The sequence below is a fragment of the Echeneis naucrates genome, chromosome 3 (assembly GCF_900963305.1).
Source record: "Echeneis naucrates chromosome 3, fEcheNa1.1, whole genome shotgun sequence".
NCBI lineage: Eukaryota > Metazoa > Chordata > Actinopteri > Carangiformes > Echeneidae > Echeneis > Echeneis naucrates.
In genome coordinates this window covers 13,322,615-13,343,696 of record NC_042513.1, presented here as the reverse complement: position 1 = coordinate 13,343,696, position 21,082 = coordinate 13,322,615, and the positions used below count along the sequence as shown (strand labels likewise).

Here is a 21,082-nt window from a genome sequence, read left to right as displayed (position 1 = left end):
CATTTTGACCTTGAAATAGCACTAGATTAACAGAAGAAAAAGGAGAAAGGTTCATCTTCTGCAGAGCAAATAAAATGCTCAAAATTTGATCTTAGATTGTAGAATGTCTACAATTCTGAATGGAGATGTATTTGATATGTCAGACAGAGGAATACACACAGCCCACATTCAGAAACTGAGCCTTAAAATTAGCCATCAGGACTTCCCTAACTTGTGTTGCTGATGTTCCAGTCGAATCGCCACCTTAAACTGCACCCTGAGGCCTACCCACCCGGATTCACCATCCAATCTTCCAGGATTTGGTTTCTCTGAGAACTTAAACTAAAATCCGATGTAATTTTACTCAGTAAAACAGTCAAACAATCAGACTGGCTCATAGGCTCATTACACTGAGATGGTTTTTGTAACGGATTTGAGAGCAGACACAAGAACAGCACAAACCTAGAGTGGAACAGTTCAGAACTTTAATGACACTATTCAGTCCAAACAGATGACAATCAGGAAACCTAGTCGGCGAGTACAGTCCAAGCTCTGAATGGGGCAGGAGTCTCCGGAGAGGGAGTCCAGGCAGGCTGCAGGCGATGCAAAGTCCAACGACAGAAGATGGGTAAGGTTACTGGGGCAGAGATGAGGAGACTTGGTCATGGGCAGAAGGCATGAAAAGAGTGCAGGAGAGTAGTGCATGATGCAACAACAATCTGGTAGAGAGTGAGTGTGGAGGAGCTGGTTAAGAGGAACAGGTGAGTCTATGATCTTGATTAGAAGAGTTAGGCAGGCAGATAGAGGGGAAAATCAGGAGTGGACTCTCAAAATTCTAACTATTCTAATGTAGATAGTAAATTTGCAGGTGCCAATTTTAGACTTTTACTTTAACACCTTCTTACATGGCTTATTCTTGGAAAAGATTTTGGACAGGCTAACTGACTGAGAAAACTGTGGATTAACTTCATTACCACAAGACAAAATAGTTTCAGGGAAGGCGAGAGACAGATTGACACTTCAATTATGGTTAATAATTTTCTCCCTGAATCTTTAACTGCATGAACGTTTTTCTTAATGAGTGGAGGTCCTCATGTCAAGGAAACAGCTCTGGTCAAAAATGGCATGCGGTCATTTACTGTAGCTCATTAATAGGTCATGCTTTTGCCTAGATTAGTACACAGCCACAATCTCTCTGCATTCATAAACACAAAAAATTTACTGTTTTTAGTAGGATGATACAAAAACACACAAGGTGTCTTTGTGCCACTTATTACCCTGTGTGTCTCTAACTTGGAGCAGAAATTTGGAAAATGAGACGAGGCAGAAAACCAGGAGGAGTATTACCACTGTGAAGGAGAATGAAGAGAAACCTCAGTATAGTTCTTTTAGATTACTTTAGTGTTATCAGCCCAAATGACAACCAGGACATCGTTCTGTACACGTTATACTATCCTTTTCTCAATTATATGCCTACTTTCCCGTATTTTGAGTCATAATGTTAGGCCTATCTTTGCGCTACTTCCAGATCATTCCACTCAGTTCACAGTTGAAACCCACTGTCAATATTGTGCTTCACCAAGATCACATCAACAATGCTGATTTGAAAGTGAGAGACATTGTTTTTGGTCTGCGCATCACAAAAACTTCTTCATCAGATAAGGATTAACAACTAAATAATTATGAGGTGAAGTTGCATCTTGAAATTTTCAATCTGAAGTCATCGGAGGCAGCAAGTTACAAGTTTAACCAGATTAATCTAAACCAGGTTATGGCACTCAGATAGTAATTGCAGACAAAGTGTGTGCTTTGGTTGAACTGCAGTAAGAAAAAAGGTAAAAGTGGAAATTTTGTCTATGTTTTGAAAAGTTTGCCTTTTAAGTCGTGATATATTTTGGAAGTAATTTTATGATTTTCAAGGACAAAGCATTTTGGGTTTTTCTTCCTGCCTGATGTGTCTTAGGCAATGACTCCTTTCAGATTCAGCCGATTATCTTCAGAGGATATTATTTTGTGTGTTTACTATTGTATTCTGCACCTCTCTGGTTTTTGTAAAGAATAGTGTGGGTGTCACAGCATCAGGCGTCGTACACTCATCAGTGACAAATTTTACTTACGGATAAGCTGAATAACAATTACATCTCATTTACAATTTCTTTTGCTGTTTTGCATTAAGTCAGAGCCTTAGAGGCTTTGTGTTAGTCATGCATCACTTTACCTCAGTGAATTCTGACAGAATTTATTTCCTTATTAAGAAAGGTCGAGGATTTGAAGACAGATTTGTTGATGCAGCTTCATTAGCTGTGCCAATATGTCAGTGTACCTGCACTAAAGGCTAAAGAGAGACATTAAGTACTGGAATAAGAATAAAATATAAATACTGTCAGAGGAAATCTTCGACATTTCCAACTTTCTGAATATTTTCCCAGCTATAGCTGTGCTGCATTAATATCCATTAACACTGAGGTCTCACAGCCACCAGGTTCTGGGTTCAAACCCTGAGCCGAGTATATCTTTGTGTGGACTCTAGCAGTCTGGCTCTGGCACTGGTCTGTTAGCCAGCAGGTCAGTCCAACCACTTCTGTCCAGACTGAATTATCGTAACTATTGATTGCTTTTCAGTGAAATTCTGTGCCTCCAGAGGATGTACGGTACTGACTATGGTAATAACTGCACTTAAATCCAGTGCTAGTATTTTTGGATTGGAGGGGAACATCTTCACAAATGTGGGATGAATTGGCATGAAATTTGCTACAGAAATTTAAGCATCTCCTTAAAGTGGATTTTTGAATAGACACTGATTCCCCGTATTTGCTATATATTTAAACAAACTGATAATTTCCTCTGATTTATGGATGAGCCTTTGATCTGCTCGCCTAACTGAAGCCTCACACAACTGAAGAAATGCAAGGATTACTAAATGATATGGAAGTTTTCATCCATGCTGGATTTCTGTCCTGTGTCATCCCACTAAGTAACTATATAAAGGACTTGTGACGCTGCAATAGCACTGAACTTTGGCAAAGTAACTAAATCCTGTTCTACAGGATTGTCTAACATGGCAGGATGTTATCGGTTCATGTGTTCCAAAAAGTAATTCTTGGATTTTGATTAAATTCACTGTGGGCATAGATGGACCTCTGAGAATGAATCCTATAGACATTTGAACTGGTCAAACTAAGAAAGCACTTCTGTAGATAAAATTTAATGACCTGTAACCTTTGTTATAACTGTTTTAGTTCTTCTTTAGGCTGTAAGAGCAGTGAAATAAATAACTTTTTGATGTTGCAGTGTATTTTTGAGGTCGTATGATTATAAACATTTACATTTCCAAGAAATGCAATGCCGTGAGGAAGCACGACGGCACAGTGGTTAGTGCTGTTGCCTCAAAGCAAGAAGGCTGTGGGTTGAATTGCCACACCTGAGGCCTGTCTGTGTGGAGTTTGCATGTTCTCCCCACACTTGCGTTGGTTTCCTCCCGCTGTCCAAAGACATCACGTTTGGGTTAACTGGTGACTGAATTGTCGGTAGGTCTCAGTGTGATTGTGAGTGGTTGCTGGTCTCTGTCTGGGATGGACTGGCAACCTGTCCAGGGTGTACAGTGTCCTCGCCCAATGTGAGCTGGGATTGGCTCCAAAATCCCCCATGACCCAGAATCAGAGCTCAATTATAGTAACAGGACCCGGAAACGGGTAAGCAGTAGAATATGAATGAACGAATGAATACAGTGCCATTGTACAAAGTAATAAGTGGCAATAAAGGCAAATTAAACTTGCAACCTTTTTGGCCCCCATGTACAACATCCCTAATTTGATCTAAATCAGAAGTGATATTTCTCCGGTAATTTAAAATGTTATGCCTAATTACGTCAATTACAACTATAAAAAAGTGCCAAGTTGTTTCATTGCAACAAGATTTCCTCTAGTTCAGAGAGTGTTTGACCAACCACATGGCTTGTTCAAAACTACCTGTTGTATAATGACTGATAGAGGTTAGTGGATGCTCAGTTGAGCCAAAGAGAAGAGCAGATGCTTGAACAGCATGAAGACTTCATAATGAAGAGGCTTTTACGTGGCCTGAATTAACCAGACTCTTGGCCAACAATGTGGCCAGCTCTACATTATTCATCTCATTTGGCTCATACATCATCCATGGACATAAATGTTTAAGGTGTAGTTACGGCCTAAATGGGTTGCTGTTGTGGATGAAAGAGGAACTATTATTGGTTTCATTAGGAGTAAACTGCTATCAGCTACACTTTTTTCACAAGTCACGCTGCAGCTGTTTAGTTATAGTGTGAAGACTTGCTTTAAAAAATCTTTTTCAAGTGCTTTAGCGCTCTCTAAAGCGTCTTTGATCCTTTTTCCCTTTCTCTCTCCCTTTCAGTCTCATTATGGATATGTTGAATGATGTTCTAATTAAATCTTCAAAACAACTGATTATCAGTGCTCATTTCTGTTGCAACACAGAATCAGATAAAATGAAATAGCTGTAAACTTGAGCAGATGTTATTCTGTTGGATATGATGAGAAAAAAATCCACGATTACCTGTTAAATGAAGCTTCCATTTGAGTGCTGCTGAATTTTTTAGGGTTTATTTCGAACAAAGGTCATTCACCAATGATAATTTACCTCGGTTTTCAATATAAATAAATTGTTTAAGTCATTTGGATGCGATATATGTTCTGTGGTTGCTATTTATTTTAGTGTTGAGATATTAATTTGGGCCGCAGGAGATGTGATCGGCAGTTTTCATGCATTCAGTGATTGAGATATAAATAATTAAAATTAAATTTAAATTATTTCACATAATGCATGCACGTGATGTCAGGATTAAATTTAGGTTAAGGTAAAGTTAAACATCTTAATGTTTAAGATAATAAACAATCTAATCCATTCATTGGTAACGGTATTTTGTTTTTTGTTTTTTTTTTTTTTTTTTTTGGTCCTTCTGCACATTTTTCCTAATTTTTGCCATTTTGCTGCCCACAATGTTGTTAATGTGCAGATGTGACAGGAGGTGGACTGATGGCTTGTACTTGGCTAAAAGAGGAGGGTAAACATTAGGAGCTCTCCACCTTAAAGATCTCATAATGATATGATTCTCACAGCTTTTGCGACCAGCAGGCAGAAAATGGCATTCGCCTCTGCTCATTAAAGAGGCCAGTGAACTGGAAGGTATGTTCACTTTTTTTTCCCCTTTACCTGCTAAGCAGCTCATCAGCCTGGCCAAAACTATCATTAGGACATGAACAAGGCTGTTAGACTGGAACCGAACGTCATATTAATGATGGAGTTGTTAATATGCTTTTCTGTCAATTGTTCTCTCCTAATCTTTTGGCATGAACAGTTCGCTCCTAATGTATCTTAATGTTTAATGTATATGTCATAAGATTTGTAGCAGTGATATGCATGGGCGGCTTTACGTCGTAGTTGAGCCATGCATGAAGAACTAAAAATGTTCCTTCAAATGAACAGCTCAGGCGTAACATTCTAATTTCGTCTGAAGGGCAGTGCCAGCTCTGCTTGGCGGAGCAGCAAGCATTCATTACTTCATTACCTGATCATTGACGCCCCAGCTAAGAGGAGGGTGCCGCATGCAGAATGATAATGAGATGAAATCAGGTTAATACTTCCACACGACACCATCCGTAACCTTGAAAACCTTTTCCTTGGGTTTTGGTCAGCGTTGGGTTCAAGATGCAGTTGCTATCTGTGACAAAAGAGCTCTTTTGTGGCGTTGTCACAGCTGCACAGCACAGGACACAGTGCAGGCAGAAAGCACAGAGGAAATAATATGTGGCCCCTGGGTGTCTAATCAATGGGGCAACTCAGAGAGAATAACCCACATTTAGATCAATGGGTAACTGTGGTTCCAGTGCAGCAGCAAATACAGGCCAAGTAATTACTCCTACTGCCTTAGGCAGCCTAATGAAGAAAATTTGAAATGTCAGTGAACGGTGGTGGTAGTCTTTTTTTCACAAATCCATTTTCTATAATGTGCTCCTCATGTACATTAAACTGCACAGACAAGCCCCTACCATCCGATTGACAATCCATTTTTTCTCTAAGTTGCACTCATTCACTGGAATTTAGTTGAGACATAAACTGATAGACAGTTAATCACTACTTGATAAGCACGCTTTGGCTTCTTTTCCTTCCACTTCATTCATCACTGTATTTTTTCTTTTGTCTGATTCTTTTTTGGGCTCTTTCCCTTTGGTTATATGCACAAATGGAGCCTGAGGAATCTGTTTGGGGGATGCTTTTCTAACACTACATTTGGATCATTCAGTTAAATCCTGGAGTAAATTCACAAAAAACTCTTTTGAATGTTCACTGCCAGTATGTTTTAGTTAATCCGATTATGATAATATGAGATAATGTTCATCAACAGCCACAAAGAGGAACACATCATGCTCTGTGACTTCCAAAGGGGTCAGTCTCCTAAAGATGTTGTGGGATGAATGCCAGATGAATGGATCTTTTGGGGAAACACCGTGTCAGGGCTCTGTCTTCACTAGTTCGACCAGAGCCTCCATCGCCCTCCTTTTCAAGTGTCTAACGTTGTTTTCTAAGGCACAGAATTGAGGCTGTTAGTCCTCACTTTTAGCCTTTCTGTGTCTAGAGCCCACTGGTATATTGTGTCAGGTGTGATGGAGCGTGTCGTTACTATTGCCTCCGTGCTTCGAGCTCAGCAGCTTCCAACCGACCTCCTGTGGGCAGACTCCCCTGCTCGGGCCCCTGGTGACAGTGAGGGGGAGGGTGGAAGTCCCTGCACCAAGATGACACACGCATACACAAACATACTTTTAACACTTTCCCATCCACTCTATCCCTTTATTATTTTTTTATTTTATTTTATTTAATCCCCCCGGTATGTATCTGCAGCTGCGGTAGTCGTGCCTTATCAGAAAAGGACAGGAGGCTCTATCAACAATAAGGTCACTGTTGAGGTGAAGTAATTACAGATTTCTGAGACAGTGAGAAAGCAGGCGTGTGGTTCCTTTGGGAATTGGGTGACAAAGCCAGATTAGACTCTGTCTTCATCTACATACTATAGGTAAAGCCAGTGTTATCCCCTGTGCCAAGCTGGGGGTAAAGGAATTTGGGTCATTTTATCCATTAAACATGATACATCTGCCATCTTATTAGGATATGCTCTAGTTTCAGGCAGTAGTTTCCTACTGGCTTCACTCCTGTCGGTTAGTTTTATTGTTCCTTCCTTTTAAATCTTTAGCATCACGTACTTTTGAAAATGTTTAAAAACACACACACACACACACACATTCGCCCATGTTTTGTTCATTAGGCATTCAGTACCTTTCTCTTTTACTGCAGGACGACTCAGAATGGATTTAAGGTTGAATGTGAGCTCTATCTCAGATCGCAGCTCTGACATCTCAGAGCAAAATGCTGGCATCTCTCAACCACTGTGGGTGGCAGAGCTCCAGTTTGAGTGGAGCTGGTATAGTTTGATTCATCCGCGGCCCTAAAGGAGTATGAGAGAGACTGACAGATGCCCTTTCAGAAGAACATACTGCAGAGCCGCAGTAGCAGACGCCTGAATATACAGTAGTGCTCCCTCTGAAATTGAGAAAAGACTAGTGTTACGTACTGCGTCAATGATATGCCACCTCAACAACAAAATCCATCATCTTTTTACCACTAAAGGACAAAGACACAACTAACAATATTGTTTATTATTAATTAATCTAGCAGTTATATCCTCAGTTGAAGGGATAATTGAATAAATTCTTTGAATATGAAAAGAGAACCTACAGTAAAGTAATCCCTCGCACTTGTATTCACTCAACTGAGGATATGGATGTGTTGGGACCTTGATTAGAAAATACCATTAAAAGATGGAACTTTCTTTGAACTGAGTTTTCACATTTTTTTTTTTCAGGTTTATCTTTAGTTAGTATCTTTAGTTCATCTTGTCTCTTTATGTGTCCATGTCTGATGTCTCAACTCAAATCAGAAACAGATGTGATTCTGATATTCTATTCAGTTCTTTCCTTTTCCTGTTTCTCATTTTTCTTTTACTTTCTCTTTTCTGCATTTAATGTCCACTTTAAGGAAGGACTGCATTTCTGTTATTTTTTTCCTCAAACCAAAGCCTTCACAATATAAATAAATGAATTTATTAATAAACACAGGCAGAGTGGAGTGACATATAAAAGCTGACAAGGACAGACCATAAGATGTGTAGGGAGAAAAATACAAAAAGCTCAAGCACAGCTGATATTTAGAATAAAATCTTATATTCATTTTAATTCATTTCTTTGTCATGATTTATTGCATTGACAAGTTGCCTTGCAAGTGGCATATGAAATATGCATGTATGTAAATTTGTTTGTGTATGTTGGACTTTAGAACCCAACATACATCTTCTGCTCAACACTTATGCAGCTGTAATGCTCATAAAAGACTATGCTGCTGTTGTTGATTTTACTTTTTTTTTTCTAATTACTGCTGTCAGAGAGGTTTTACCAAGAGATGTAATACACCCAGACAATCTCATGTGGCATCTGAGTCATTTGCTATATCGCATGTCTTGGTCACTAACATCCAGAAGACTGAGGATGAAAGCGGAGGAGAATTGTTTTTGACTTGTAACCATATTAAGCTTTTTTCTGTTAAACCCATAAAGCCTATGCAACAAATTCCCCTGAGCTGGTGTATGCTCAGTTTACTGTAGATGATTCAGGTCTGCTACAGTCACTTTATCTGTAGCTTCAAACTCTAATTAGAATAACAACACAGTGTTAGCATAAGAAACTAAAGAGCAGCCGGTAGCTTTTTTATGCACTGCAAAGAAGAAATTCACATGAAAATGAGCCAAATTTCTATCCAATCAGACAAATGGTCTGTAACTGAGAATCAGCCCAATTATTATGAGCACATTTGAAGTGCTAGGACATCATTATATTCACAAAGGAAAGCCATTCTTGGGATAATTTGTGTACATTTTTGTTCACAATACATCTTACATTTTTTTCTGTCCCCATTTGTATCCAGTGTGCAGTATTGTCCTCATTTGGCGTGCACACTGTGCCAGTCCTCTGGAGGAGATATCGTGATGAATGTCGACTCAGCTGGTTGAGCTGAAAGACCATATGATGTGGCCATCATCAAGTGATATTTACAGCTCAACTGAAGCCTTTCAAGTGTCTTCACAGTTCCCAATAGACACCAAAAAAGGGCTTTGCCCAAATCATTTGGGCAGGGAACAAAAGAATCTCTATGTTTGCAATAAGTGTTGATACAGACCAAAATGGTCTTTGTGTTGGAAAAATTTCTTCCATTTAACAAACTGCTATGTGCTTGAGCTAAAGGTACTGTAGGAAAAGAGGAATACCACATATACTTTTGAGGTAAACTAGGGTTAGGGAACCACAACTAACAAAACCTTTTGGCCACATTATGATTTTAATGCTACTTTTAAGCATCTTGAAGGCTCAAACAGCTAAAATGAAGATAAATTTGAGAATTAAATGGAAAGTTTTCAAATATTACAACTGTGCTAACTCAAAGCCACACCATCTTATGGCACTAGGAAGCTCTCTTCCACTTCTCATAAGAGTAAACCTATTCTTGTTTGTCTCGCTGCTAATTACAATACGCTGTTGCTCTTCAGAGCGCCTCTTCTGCGTAGCTGCAGCCTTTGCTGTCAACCAAAGCAGCGATCAATATGAAAGGAACTGGAACTGTGTTATTGAATAAGCACATGCTGAAATGAGATACGGAAACATAATGGACGCCTTTCCTTTGTAGGGCTCCAGACTGGAAACAGCTCTGCAAAGGACTGACAGATTTTGTGTACAAATGTGGGTCCTCCCCAGCCACACCCACTCCCTCATTCTCTCTGTCCAAGAACAGGCAGCAGCAATTTTTCTCAAGGTTTGGACGGGGAATTAGGTTATTTAGACTTTCTTGCAATCACTGATTGTTTTCCTCTGTCAGCAAGATTTAAGGCTTAAGTTGAAAAACCCAATACCCATGATGCCCATGTATCATGAGCAGATCCTTCACTGGATTCAAACCCATTGAACACCTTTTGCAGCATATGGGCCACTCTTTCTTTTTTTTTTTTTTTTTTTTTTAGCTTCCTGCTCAAAACACCCCAGAAACCACTAATCTCCCTTCTGCCTTCAGTGATGTGATCCCAGCTTGCTTATGGCAGCAGATTAATGGGAAGCTTTGAGAATGTTGCCCCACAGTGAGGCAAGTGATTCAAAGTAGACTTTGACTCCTGATTTCTGACTTTGTAGGTCTGGCAGTGGACGGACACAAACGTGACAGAAAATGTCTCAAGCTCAACTAGTGGAAAATTGGAAGCGGTCTGGAGTGTCACCGACTGATATTGGCAGGGCAAATAATGAAGGCTGTGATTGTTCATCTGAAGGGGAGCCATGACGGCTGCCAAAGTCCAAAATATTACATCTCACTGCTGTAGAAGAAAGCTGTTAGTTTTGAAAATGTTCTGGATATGGCTTTCAATAGTGTTAGTGTTCAATAGTGTTAGTTTTGTATGTTCTTGTTTTATTTTTTTGGTTTTTCTTATCGGTGGCTTTAAGACAAATAGCCACTATAGCTGAAATCTTGACTACCCGAGATTACGTGTAGTTTATTCAATTCAGCCAGTAAGTCAGTGAAAAAGAAGCAGCCTGGCAGCTCATTGAAGAGAGCTGTCACCAAAATATATGTTCAGATGCGGATTTATACAGTCTCTTCCACATAACTCTAGCTCGCCAACAATGCAGTACTTTCCAGATCTCTGTGTTTCAGCGTTGCCATTCTCATGAATGGTGACTGAGTCGCTCCACGCCTGCCTGACTTTTTCTTGTGCACAGAGATGTGGGTCTCTCTGTCTCACTCACATCCACGCAGACACTGATAAAGGTTAAGAGGAGCAGTGTGAAAGTGGAGCAGCGCTGCCCTATTTTTCTGGTTATGGATGAAGTGATGGTTCATTTGGCTGCAGTGTGGCATATATTCCCTGCAAGCAACTCCATGTCCAACAGGCTTTTATTGAACAGCATTCCTTTTCTAATGTACAGGAGATACTAAAGGGATTTGGCAAAGCATCGCATGACTGCTAAACTCATATTACAGCTACAATGCTTAACAGTTCATTCCTGGTTGATTTGGAGACACCTGTGGTTCCTGGGCATCATACAGCAAGAGAGATTTAGTCCAAGAATCCTCGCAACTTCATGTTGTGTTCATAAAGACACCGGTCAACAGTTGGTCTTTTACCATCGTACTGTGAGAAACTGCAGTCAGATTTCATGCCAATCAGCAGTAGAGCCTGCTGCAGCCACGAGGAGGAGAGGAGTTGCTCTTCTCTCCATGTGTGTTGCTTTTTGCTTTTAATGTTGAACAGCTGCACCAGGAGCACAGAGCACAGCTCCAATATGGCAGTGCAAAAGTGACATCAGTGAGTCAGAATTATAATCAGTCATGATGGATTATGCGCAACATTATTTTCGTTGAGTTCCCTCATGCATATGTCAGCAACCTGAATGCAATTAGGGGATGGCAGACTTAAAACAGAGGTAATTACAGTATTTAAATAGATTTAATGGCTATTGCCAAAAAAGGCCAACCATAGATATTAACAAATATACAGTGATTTCTTATCTGTTAACTTTGTCGGGTCGTTCACTCCATTTAGCAAAAAGAAAAGAAAAACACGTAGGACTGGGGTCTCTGCTGTGCCATTGCACAAGTCATTTTCGTTTCATCTTAAACTTAGACACTATAGGGGACGATTTTGTGTTATCTTACTGATATGAAATCAGAATGAATACTAATTATTTTTCTTGTTTATTTTTGTGGAGACTAAGAAGTCACGTGACCTTGTGCACTCATGTCACACAGGCGGTGTATCTGCTCGAACCTGTTAGCATGGCCACTGCAAGGACATCGAAGATGCTATACAGCAACCATGTTCAGATGATGCATGCAGTGCGTTTTCAGTCTTACATACGTTTTATACCTCTGTTCACCGTCATTGTATTAATATTCCTCAAAACCGGGACAAAAGTTATCTGCTTGACTGTTTGATTGTTATATGATCTCTAATAAATGTAAATTGTTGGCAAGACATTTATTGAATTCATTGTGTCTCTCTGGTTTGTGGGTTGTAAAATGGAGCTCATTGAATTCTGCGTCATGGTGATAGAACAGCCCTCCTGTTAATCACACTGTACAGTGTGTTGACTGGTGTATGTCCTATGTAATTGGCTGTTGATGGGTGCAGCCTGTGGTGTCAGAGCATGCAAATATACCCATGAGCACGCTGCTATCCTAATTGGTGTCATTGCAATAGCCCTGCTCTCCCGTGTTAAACCTCGCTCTGCACCACTGCTGAGCCGCTGACATGCAAGGAAAGTGAGGGAGGTAAAGATGGAAAGGTTGGTGGTGGCGGGGGGGCCAAGACAGAGCATAATCACATGACCTCTACATTCTCTACCACAGTGACAGCTTTCCCAGCAGGTGGGAAATCAGAAAGGTACAGCATAAACAATACTGAGCACTTTCACATCCAAATGAACAAGCAGTAAACATGTGCACAGAATAATGCATACACGTAGTTGCATATTTATTTAATACAATGAATAAATTAGAGTATGCATGCGTATAAATAAATACCCTATAATTAGTAAGGTATAGCACTGTGTTTCTCCTTCGGAAGCATTCTCTGACACCTAGAAGAGTCTGGCTGTGATATGTATATTTAGATTATGAACTAACGCTGTTTTACTTTTGACTTGTTCTCTGGCTGGATTAAAATAGTCTTTTTGTGTGCATGTGTGTTAACAGGATCCACTTTTGCACATTTTATGTTTTTATCCTGATATTTATATTTTCTAAACTATACACTTACCTTTCACACTGTTGGCTGTTTTCGTTATTGGTTTTGAATCCATATAAATATAACATTTAAAGGCCAACTAAATTAAATTAAATTCTGTAATGCTTGATTAATTGAAGTAAGCGACCAATTCCACAGATCTGTAATTTTAAGGGTTAGGTTATCATTAAGCTCTGAGGGCCCACATGTTAGCAAACAGCTACAGCATGTATTAAACATGTAGCCCAAATCTAGCATCCTAATTAGGTCCCTGTTCTTTCAATTATAGTGAAATGTTAATTGGATGTTGACTACCATTACAGTCTGGATTTTCTAGCTGCAGAGAAAAACTGTGTTGTTTCCATTCTAAGTCTTAACCTTCCCCCATTTGTGTCATAGCTTGGTATGATATATGTAGATGTAAATTAGAGCCCTTACAGTCAAGTATGTTGCCAGGCAAATCCAACCCAAATGCTAATGGAACCCTTTAAAAGTTTTAGTGCTGCAGGGATTAGCAGCACCAGTAGTCTTTTGACATCATCGTGAGTCATTTCACTCAATGTTAATAGCATTAATATGCTTCATGGAGCTTTCAGTATAAGCTAAAAGCAGAAAAATGACCTTGATTTATGTGCAGGTGATAGGTACGCTCATATATCAAAATTGATTACCTGCCTGACTGCCGATCTTTTTGGCTTGCAAATCCCACTTTTTGTCCTGTATTCTGTTTTGGAGATAACCTCAACTGCTAATAAGAGAAAGTTTCAGATTGTATGATGACTCTTCCTCTTCACTTTGATGTCCCCCCAACATAGTAACTATTGCTAGAGAAATTTCGGTAATGCCCTTTTAATGAAAGGAGGAAAAAAATTAAATCTACTTGTGACGCCAAGTGCATCCCTGCATGCATTCATAGTGTTAGAAGAAGGAGGAGGAGGGCAAAACATGACAAATTATTCTCTGGCACCCTCACAGAGACCCAAAGGAGCTCACTGGCGTTGTGAAGCCAACCTCTGTTCAGGAAAAACTGGTGCTGAATGTTGCTGAGGATGTTTGCCCTGATGATGCCAAAGCCTGCATATGTCTGTGTCAGTAATCACATGGTTAATCCAGTCTGCGTCTCAGGTCCAGGTATCAATACCATGCTAGAGAGCCACGGGGTGACTGGCTGTCATGCTTGAGGAGAACAGCTTCCGTCCTACACTCTCTGGTTCCTATGAAGGGAGGGAGGAGGGCAGGAATAGACAGCTCTATTGGATCAGTGTTCGTGCCAGACTGGGATGGAAAGAGACACGTGTTTGTGTCTGCCATTATGATAACGAAAAATTCTCTTGATTTGTTGTTGGCAGGATTTACGAGCGCGTGATAGACCCTCCTCAGATGGAGCTCACCCCAGGCAGTGGAGTGTGGCTTGGCCAGCACAGCCACAAGCACGGACTGTTTAAGGTAAGAAAACAAAACACACACACACGCACTTTCTTCACATACCTGAACGTGCTTTGCATTCACAATGGTGTGGATATTTGTATGAGAAAGAAAACCAAGTGGAAGATGCAATCAAGAAGCACCAAAGTCTGTTGTGGAAGATTTTACCTAAAAGCACTCTGAACCACATTTTAATGAACACACAAAGACCACTGAAACTAACACACAGGAGGATTCAAGCAGTGTCTCAAAATCACAAAGTTCTGCACAACAAGAAGGTCAGAAGACACTTCTTCCCCAGGCTCAAGTTTAAATTAAGCTGACTGGCAGGAACCTATTCCTACATATAGGTACAAAGTATTCTGATTACTGAGAGCTACAGAAGTTACATTTTTTTTCACAGTAGCAGTTGTTTAGAGTGATGAGCTGCCTACTTTTCCTTGTCAGGGCTCACAGAGGAACTGCAAAAGCTCAATGTGTGCTTTGAACCACTTACTCCAAAGCCTGTTACATTGTTGTTGATTTTTAATCACATCTCACCTGGTCAGGCTCCTTCATGTGCTCACAGCAGGGAGGGGACTAGGCATGGTACCATCAAGATATTCACAGGCTTAATATTCCCCTCTCTCTTGCCCACCTGCTATGCAATCAAAGGGGCTTTTTTTTTTTTTATTTATGTGACATATTGATTAACAACCAGACCCTACTGCAGTTTAAATTATTTCTCCTCCCTGTGCTTTGACACCATCACTGCTGCACATCAGCCCAGTGTTCTTCCTACCTCTACCTCCTCCTCCTTCATCCCCCTGCGCACCAAGACTTCAAGGAGCTCCTTCTTCTGAAAGAAAGCTCTGGTCTTAATAGACGCAGCTCCATCATCCAGTCCCCTCTGCACAGTCAGCTCAGTGCTCGGGGTCTGTCTAGCCTTCATGTGCAGGGAGCCCTCAAAGTGTTTGTCAGCAGAATAGACAGATGGTGTGGAAGCACACAGGCTCATGTCAGGGAACGAAGAGAAACTCCCCTTAGATTCACACAGGGATCAGTTTGCATGTTGGCTGACAGATGCAATTGTAACACCTTGAATGAAGGACGGTAATCAGGGTATTACAAGGGCTATTGAGAGCCACACATTTCTTCATATATACATGTATTTTTTGTATTAAATTTGTAGGCCAACACCTTTATTACTTTGAATTCAATTTTTTGTCATGGCATGAAACTAAAAGTTGTTGCAGCTCACATAATGAAACAGTAAACTTTGTGATTATAACAGTGCCACAGAACATGCCGCCATTAGTATTTTTCAGTGAAATATAATTTTGTCTTGGTCATAACAGTATGTGACTGGCTAAACCTGTTGACACTGGCCAACAATTCCTCCAAACTAATTAATCAATTCATCAAGACAAATGAAGCCAATTAATTCGAAAAAGAGAAATTTTCCACTAATTAAACTGTAATGAATGTTCCATATTTACAGAGCTGGAGCAACTAAAGCCACCCACTAATTAAAGATACCATTCTTTCACTTGTAAAAGTGAGAATTTCGAAAGTCCAAGGTTACAGGAGTAGTGTGCAATGTTATTTTTTCACTGGTAGCATGGCTATTCTTATCTGCTCTTGTATGCTCGACCATCTTTATAAAGTTTAGTTTAGTTTCTCACTCATTCATGCAGTTCCTTACCATGTGGAGCCCTGTTGCGTTACTTTACCCAGGTCAAACCTGTGTCCAAATATATAAGCTTGATCTTGCAGTTGTGCTTCAATCAAGCACAACCTAATGCAGATATCTGCTGGAAGTTGCTCTTGCGGGGATGAAATTGTCTTTATAATTTGTTTATGTGATGCCACCTTATCTGCCGAAATTGGAAAAGTATCCTTAGGTGTTCTACCTGGACAGCCTGGCCTCAGAATTCTTGTTGGTTGCATCCCTGAAATAATTTGTTCCAAACAGCTCCAGCATTGTACAAAAGTCGGCCTCGATCTTTACCTTGCTACATTTCAGTTGGCTACCGTCTCTTGGCATGTTTGGAATGTTTTACACAAAAATACGAAATCCTGTTGTAGTGTTTTGTTTGCCTGTAAATTAGCTTGTTGTGCATAATTTGTGTAATCTGCACACAAACAACAAGTTGCACATTTACAAGGAATTATGTGCTGTGGCTATTTCCTGGCAAACAGTCGTCTTATTTTGCAGGGGTCTTAAGAAACACACACAAAAATGAAAAAGATAGACAAACAAAACATAATGTCCAACTTTACCTCAGCTTATCTTTCCCACTCTATGTACACTGCTACCTTCTTTAACCTGGTAATATTGTGGGGATAAACGGAGTGTGGTTATGTGTCCTCGTGTCAAAAGCAGAGCAGAGTGAAGAGTTTATGGAGAAAGCAGAGAAAAGAATAAAAATGGGCAAGGGCAAGAACTATATAAGTATCACTGCAGGTGGAAGATAGATGGTGAAATGAGGCAGTGACTATAATCTATCCTATTCACGATTCAAGAGTTGGATAATGATAAGACCAAGCTAACTAGGCCCTCGGATAAAACATATTGAGCTTTTGCAGAGGTTTGAGATGCTCCACGTCCTCGTGCTGCCTCCTTGCAGTGTGCTCCCCATTTGAAGGAGCAACTGTAATAAATTATTTTTATCTAGAATCCATTGTGCCAGGGAGGCTAACTCCTCAGGGACATTTTTTTTGTCTGTCTTACGGTGGCCTGTTTGACGGCTGTTTAAATCAGCTTCTCTCTGCTTTGTTCACGGCTTTCTCCTTTTTATTTTCGGTTTATGCAAGCCATGACAGAATTTTCTGCTTTGTACCTTGTGCACTCTCTCATTTCATCCATGTATCAGTGGTAATACAGGACAGGTTGAGCGGAATTTGACTTAGAAGTAGAATTTGGCAAAGGAATTCTTTGAATTCGGTCTTTCCATCATGGCGTCAGCCGTGGCAGACGTGTTTGCTCGCTCTGCTCTCCCGCAGTGATAGGACACATCACTGACGGGGATTAAGCGGTCTACAGGAGGGAGGTGGCCAGTCTGGTGTCATGGTGTAGGGACCACAACTTCACCCTCAACACTTACAAGACGAAGGAGATGATAGTGGACATGAAGGAGAGGAGACCTCGTCAGCCACTGTTCATCCGGGAGTTTGAAGTGGAAAGGATGAGCAGCTTTAAGTTCCTAGGCGTTCACATAACTGAGGACACTGAACACCACACGGCTGGTCAAGAAGGCCCAACAGTGGCTGTATTTCCTGAGGAGGCTGAGGAAGTTTGGCAGGTCGCCTAAGATCCTCAGCAACTTCTACAGCTGCATTGTTGAGAGCATATTGACCAGCTCCATCAGAGCGTGGTATGGCAGCACTACTGCCATGGGCCGCCAACGCCTGCAGAGAGTAGTGTGGACTGCTGAAAGGATCACCAGGACTCCACTGCCTTCGCTGCAGAGCATCTACCACTGTCCACAGGAGAGCTGCCTCCATGCTGGGACCCCACCCACCTCCAGCATGGACTGTTCACACTTCTGCCCTCAGGCCGGAGGTACAGAAGTGTGAAATGTAGGACTAGCAGACTAAAGAACCCTTTCTTTCCCACAGCCATCAGACTCCTAAACAAAAGTTATTAATTGCATCGACATGTAACAGTCAGGCAACAGTTACACTGCATTTCACACACTTTATTTACACATGCCATAATCTTTTCATTTTGTTTTCAATCATTTCATTTTGCACACCGATTGTTATTGTATTATATTTCTATTGCTGCTTGAGATTGTCCTGTTTTTATTCTATTTTTTTTTTATTTTTATTCTGTTTATCTATTTCTATATATGCGTGCATTCATTGTGGACAACAAAAAGAATTTCATTGTACAGGGAAAAATGTTTCTTTACTGTACACATGGCAATAAACACTTTGAATCTTGAATTGTCAATCTTCTATCCATAGAGCAATGTTTTAAAGACTGTCACTTTTTTATTGAATATATAAATCAATACCATTTTAATTGAACATCATTCTACCAGAATAATTGATAAATGAGACATCAACAAGGCTTGCGGCAAAAAGTCTGTCCTGTCATGACATCACTCGAAATGCTCTTGCCTACTTTTATAGCTTTAGTTTTATAGCTGCTGAAATACAATGCAAGGTAAAAATGTCACCTGCCCCTGACTTACATTTGCATTTAAGGAATTGTGCTGCTTAAAGTTGAGTGGAAAATATGTCAATTGTTCTCAGCTCCCTTGATGTGAAATTTTACTATCGGTTCAAAAACTGAAAACAAACTGACTTTTATTGGCTTTTTTGTTGAGTTATATCCACATATTTGTTGATCATTCAAATCCCCAATGTTTTCAACTTGGGCTAGAATCTTTTTGTTAAGTGATAGCTATATTCACAGTCCAATGCAAATACATGAACAGCTAAATCATTGTTGTTCACCATTGACTTCAGTCTGCGATGGAATTAACAAATTTATGCCAAACAGGAGCATCGAAATGTAAAGAGGGAAATTTATTTGTGGAGTTCTTTCTGCCAGCAAGTCATCTTTGGTCTCTGTCTGCTTATCTGCCTTATGTTGCTTCCTTTTCATACTTGTTAATTAGGAGTGGTTGGATTTCATTTGGCTCTTGAAATTGAACTCCAGGTGGAGTGAAGTCTTGTTGTCTTTGCAGATAAAGGAAAGGTCATATTGTGCATGTTCAGGATAATCGCAGCATAAAGAACAGGTTAACAGACCCCTGTCAACGCTGCCTCAAGGCAGAACACTTACCAAACATGCCCAGCCTATTATCGCTGTAATAAACAGGCGAGCAGGGAATTATGACAGAAGAATTGCGCAGACAAGCAGCATGAAGGTAATTTTAGCAGCAATAACATTGAGCGCGTGTGTGGATGTTTGGGGACCCCAAGAAGCAAATGATGCATAAACAGTGCTCAAGCATGCAGCTCACATGCCAAAACTCACATACACCGATTCTCACTCTTGCGAGGACCAGGGTTGGAAATATAAATCCCCTTTCCTGAGAATAAATAATGGCTAAATTGAAGCCAGTGTTATTTCCAAACTAAACTTCATCTGTTTCCTATACAAATGCACCTACTCAAATTCTATAGTTAGTTTATAGTAGCTCACGCATCATGTTTTCTAGTTTACTCACTTACCTTCTGACCCAATATTTAGCAGAAAGACATTATAGAAAAGTCAAACGATTGCATGCATTTCATAGACATGAACTCCTTTAACATTCCTGAATCTATGCACATTTAAAGGCGTTATTGCTACGCAACTAACCCTGGCATTAACAGCTGTTTTAAGTACTAGTGCAGAAGAAATGTATTTATTCACTCACCAACAACTGTTTGTTCTGCTGGGGAAAAACAAACAAACAAACAAACAAAAAAAAAAAAACAAAACAGCAATGCTAGCTCTGTAACTGCTCTTCTACTCAACTGCACTGAAAATATAGCATATCTCAGGTTGTGTACAATAACTTTTTATAAGGCAATGGTGATCTACGCTCTTTCCAAGTGACAATTATGAGCACCAGCTGCTGACTAAACACCACATATGGCAGCAGATAAAACTTATAAAGAGCTTTTACTTTCTAGCTACACAACTTAAAAACTGAAGAAACTGACAAAAACATCCATATTAACAAATCATTGGCAAACATGTTAATAAAATGATCTCACAATTAAATCAAGATTCATTTGGATTTATGTTTGTGTGAACCTTGAGAATTCGCTGCTTTTAAATCATTAGTAAAAATTCAAAACAGTCCTTTTATCTGCTGATGTAACCGGTCTGCTGACTTTCTCTTCCTGTTGTTTTGTGCAGGGCAGGTAGCCTCTGTTGAAAACAGCTACCGTCCGATGTGAAGCTAATATATAACATACAATAACAAAGCAGGAGAAAAAAATACTAGGCTAAAGGAATATTCATCCTCAGAGTTGGTGATAAGTTGCTCTATGTTCAGAGTACTGACTTCTTTAATATCCTGAGATTGGCTGTTAATAATCACCTATTCAACCTATTTATATGAAGCCTAAAGTCAGTGCTTTATATCCCATACAAGGTTTTTGACTTCGGTGCAAATTTCCAACTGATCAGTGGCAGTGATGTGTGTTCAGGCCTCCGATGTAACGCATCACAGACAGATATCTGTGATGTACACCTTCATTTTCATTCTGACATTGACAATCTCTTCCTTGCCGTGCATTTCTTCACATAGCCTATATGTGTGACAAGGAGAATGTGTGTTCTCAGTCTGTGCTGCAAGTCTCTCTCCCTCCGCCTGTCCCTCTGTCTCTGTGAAATGGAGGCAGGTGTTGCTTGTATCAAAGGCATGCCAAATTCTGTAAATGAATTTCACATACGCATAAAGTAGATATGAGCCGATGCCAACTGCGCTTGAGGTTTTAATTCTAATGTCCTTCCAGTAGCTAGTTTTCTCTTGCCTCTTTGAAGAAATGGTGAAATTATATTACAACTGTGTGTGTGTGTGTGTGTTCTGTTTCCATTACAGAGTTGACTTCTTTCCCCAAGGTTGTTCCCTGTGGTCATTTATTTACAAGCTCTGCACCTGTCATTCAAAGTGACTGACATGCAGTCTGTTAAAAGAGAGGACTCTATCAGTTATAAGTCATTTACATTTGCATGAGGTGCTGCATGCATAGCGTGGTAATAGTCACAGTGTTTTCTCGCCATACTAAAATGCAAGCCAATGTGGGGAGACATCCGTTTCTGTTCTCTCTTAGTCACATCATTTAGAGTTTTCGAGAATCGTTCCACATTCGCCCAAGTTC

General features: G+C 40.1%; 1 protein-coding gene across 5 annotated transcripts in view; it reads left to right on the top strand.

Moving 5' to 3' along the window:
• LOC115040964 (protein kinase C-binding protein NELL1) overlaps window positions 1-21,082 on the top strand; it is a 348,772-nt gene that overhangs the window by 164,841 nt on the left and 162,849 nt on the right. For all 5 annotated transcript variants that reach the window (XM_029498153.1, XM_029498152.1, XM_029498154.1 and 2 more), the window contains one exon: window positions 14,194-14,290. In XM_029498153.1, the coding sequence (XP_029354013.1) occupies window positions 14,194-14,290 (97 nt within the window). The remainder of the gene's footprint in view (window positions 1-14,193; window positions 14,291-21,082) is intronic.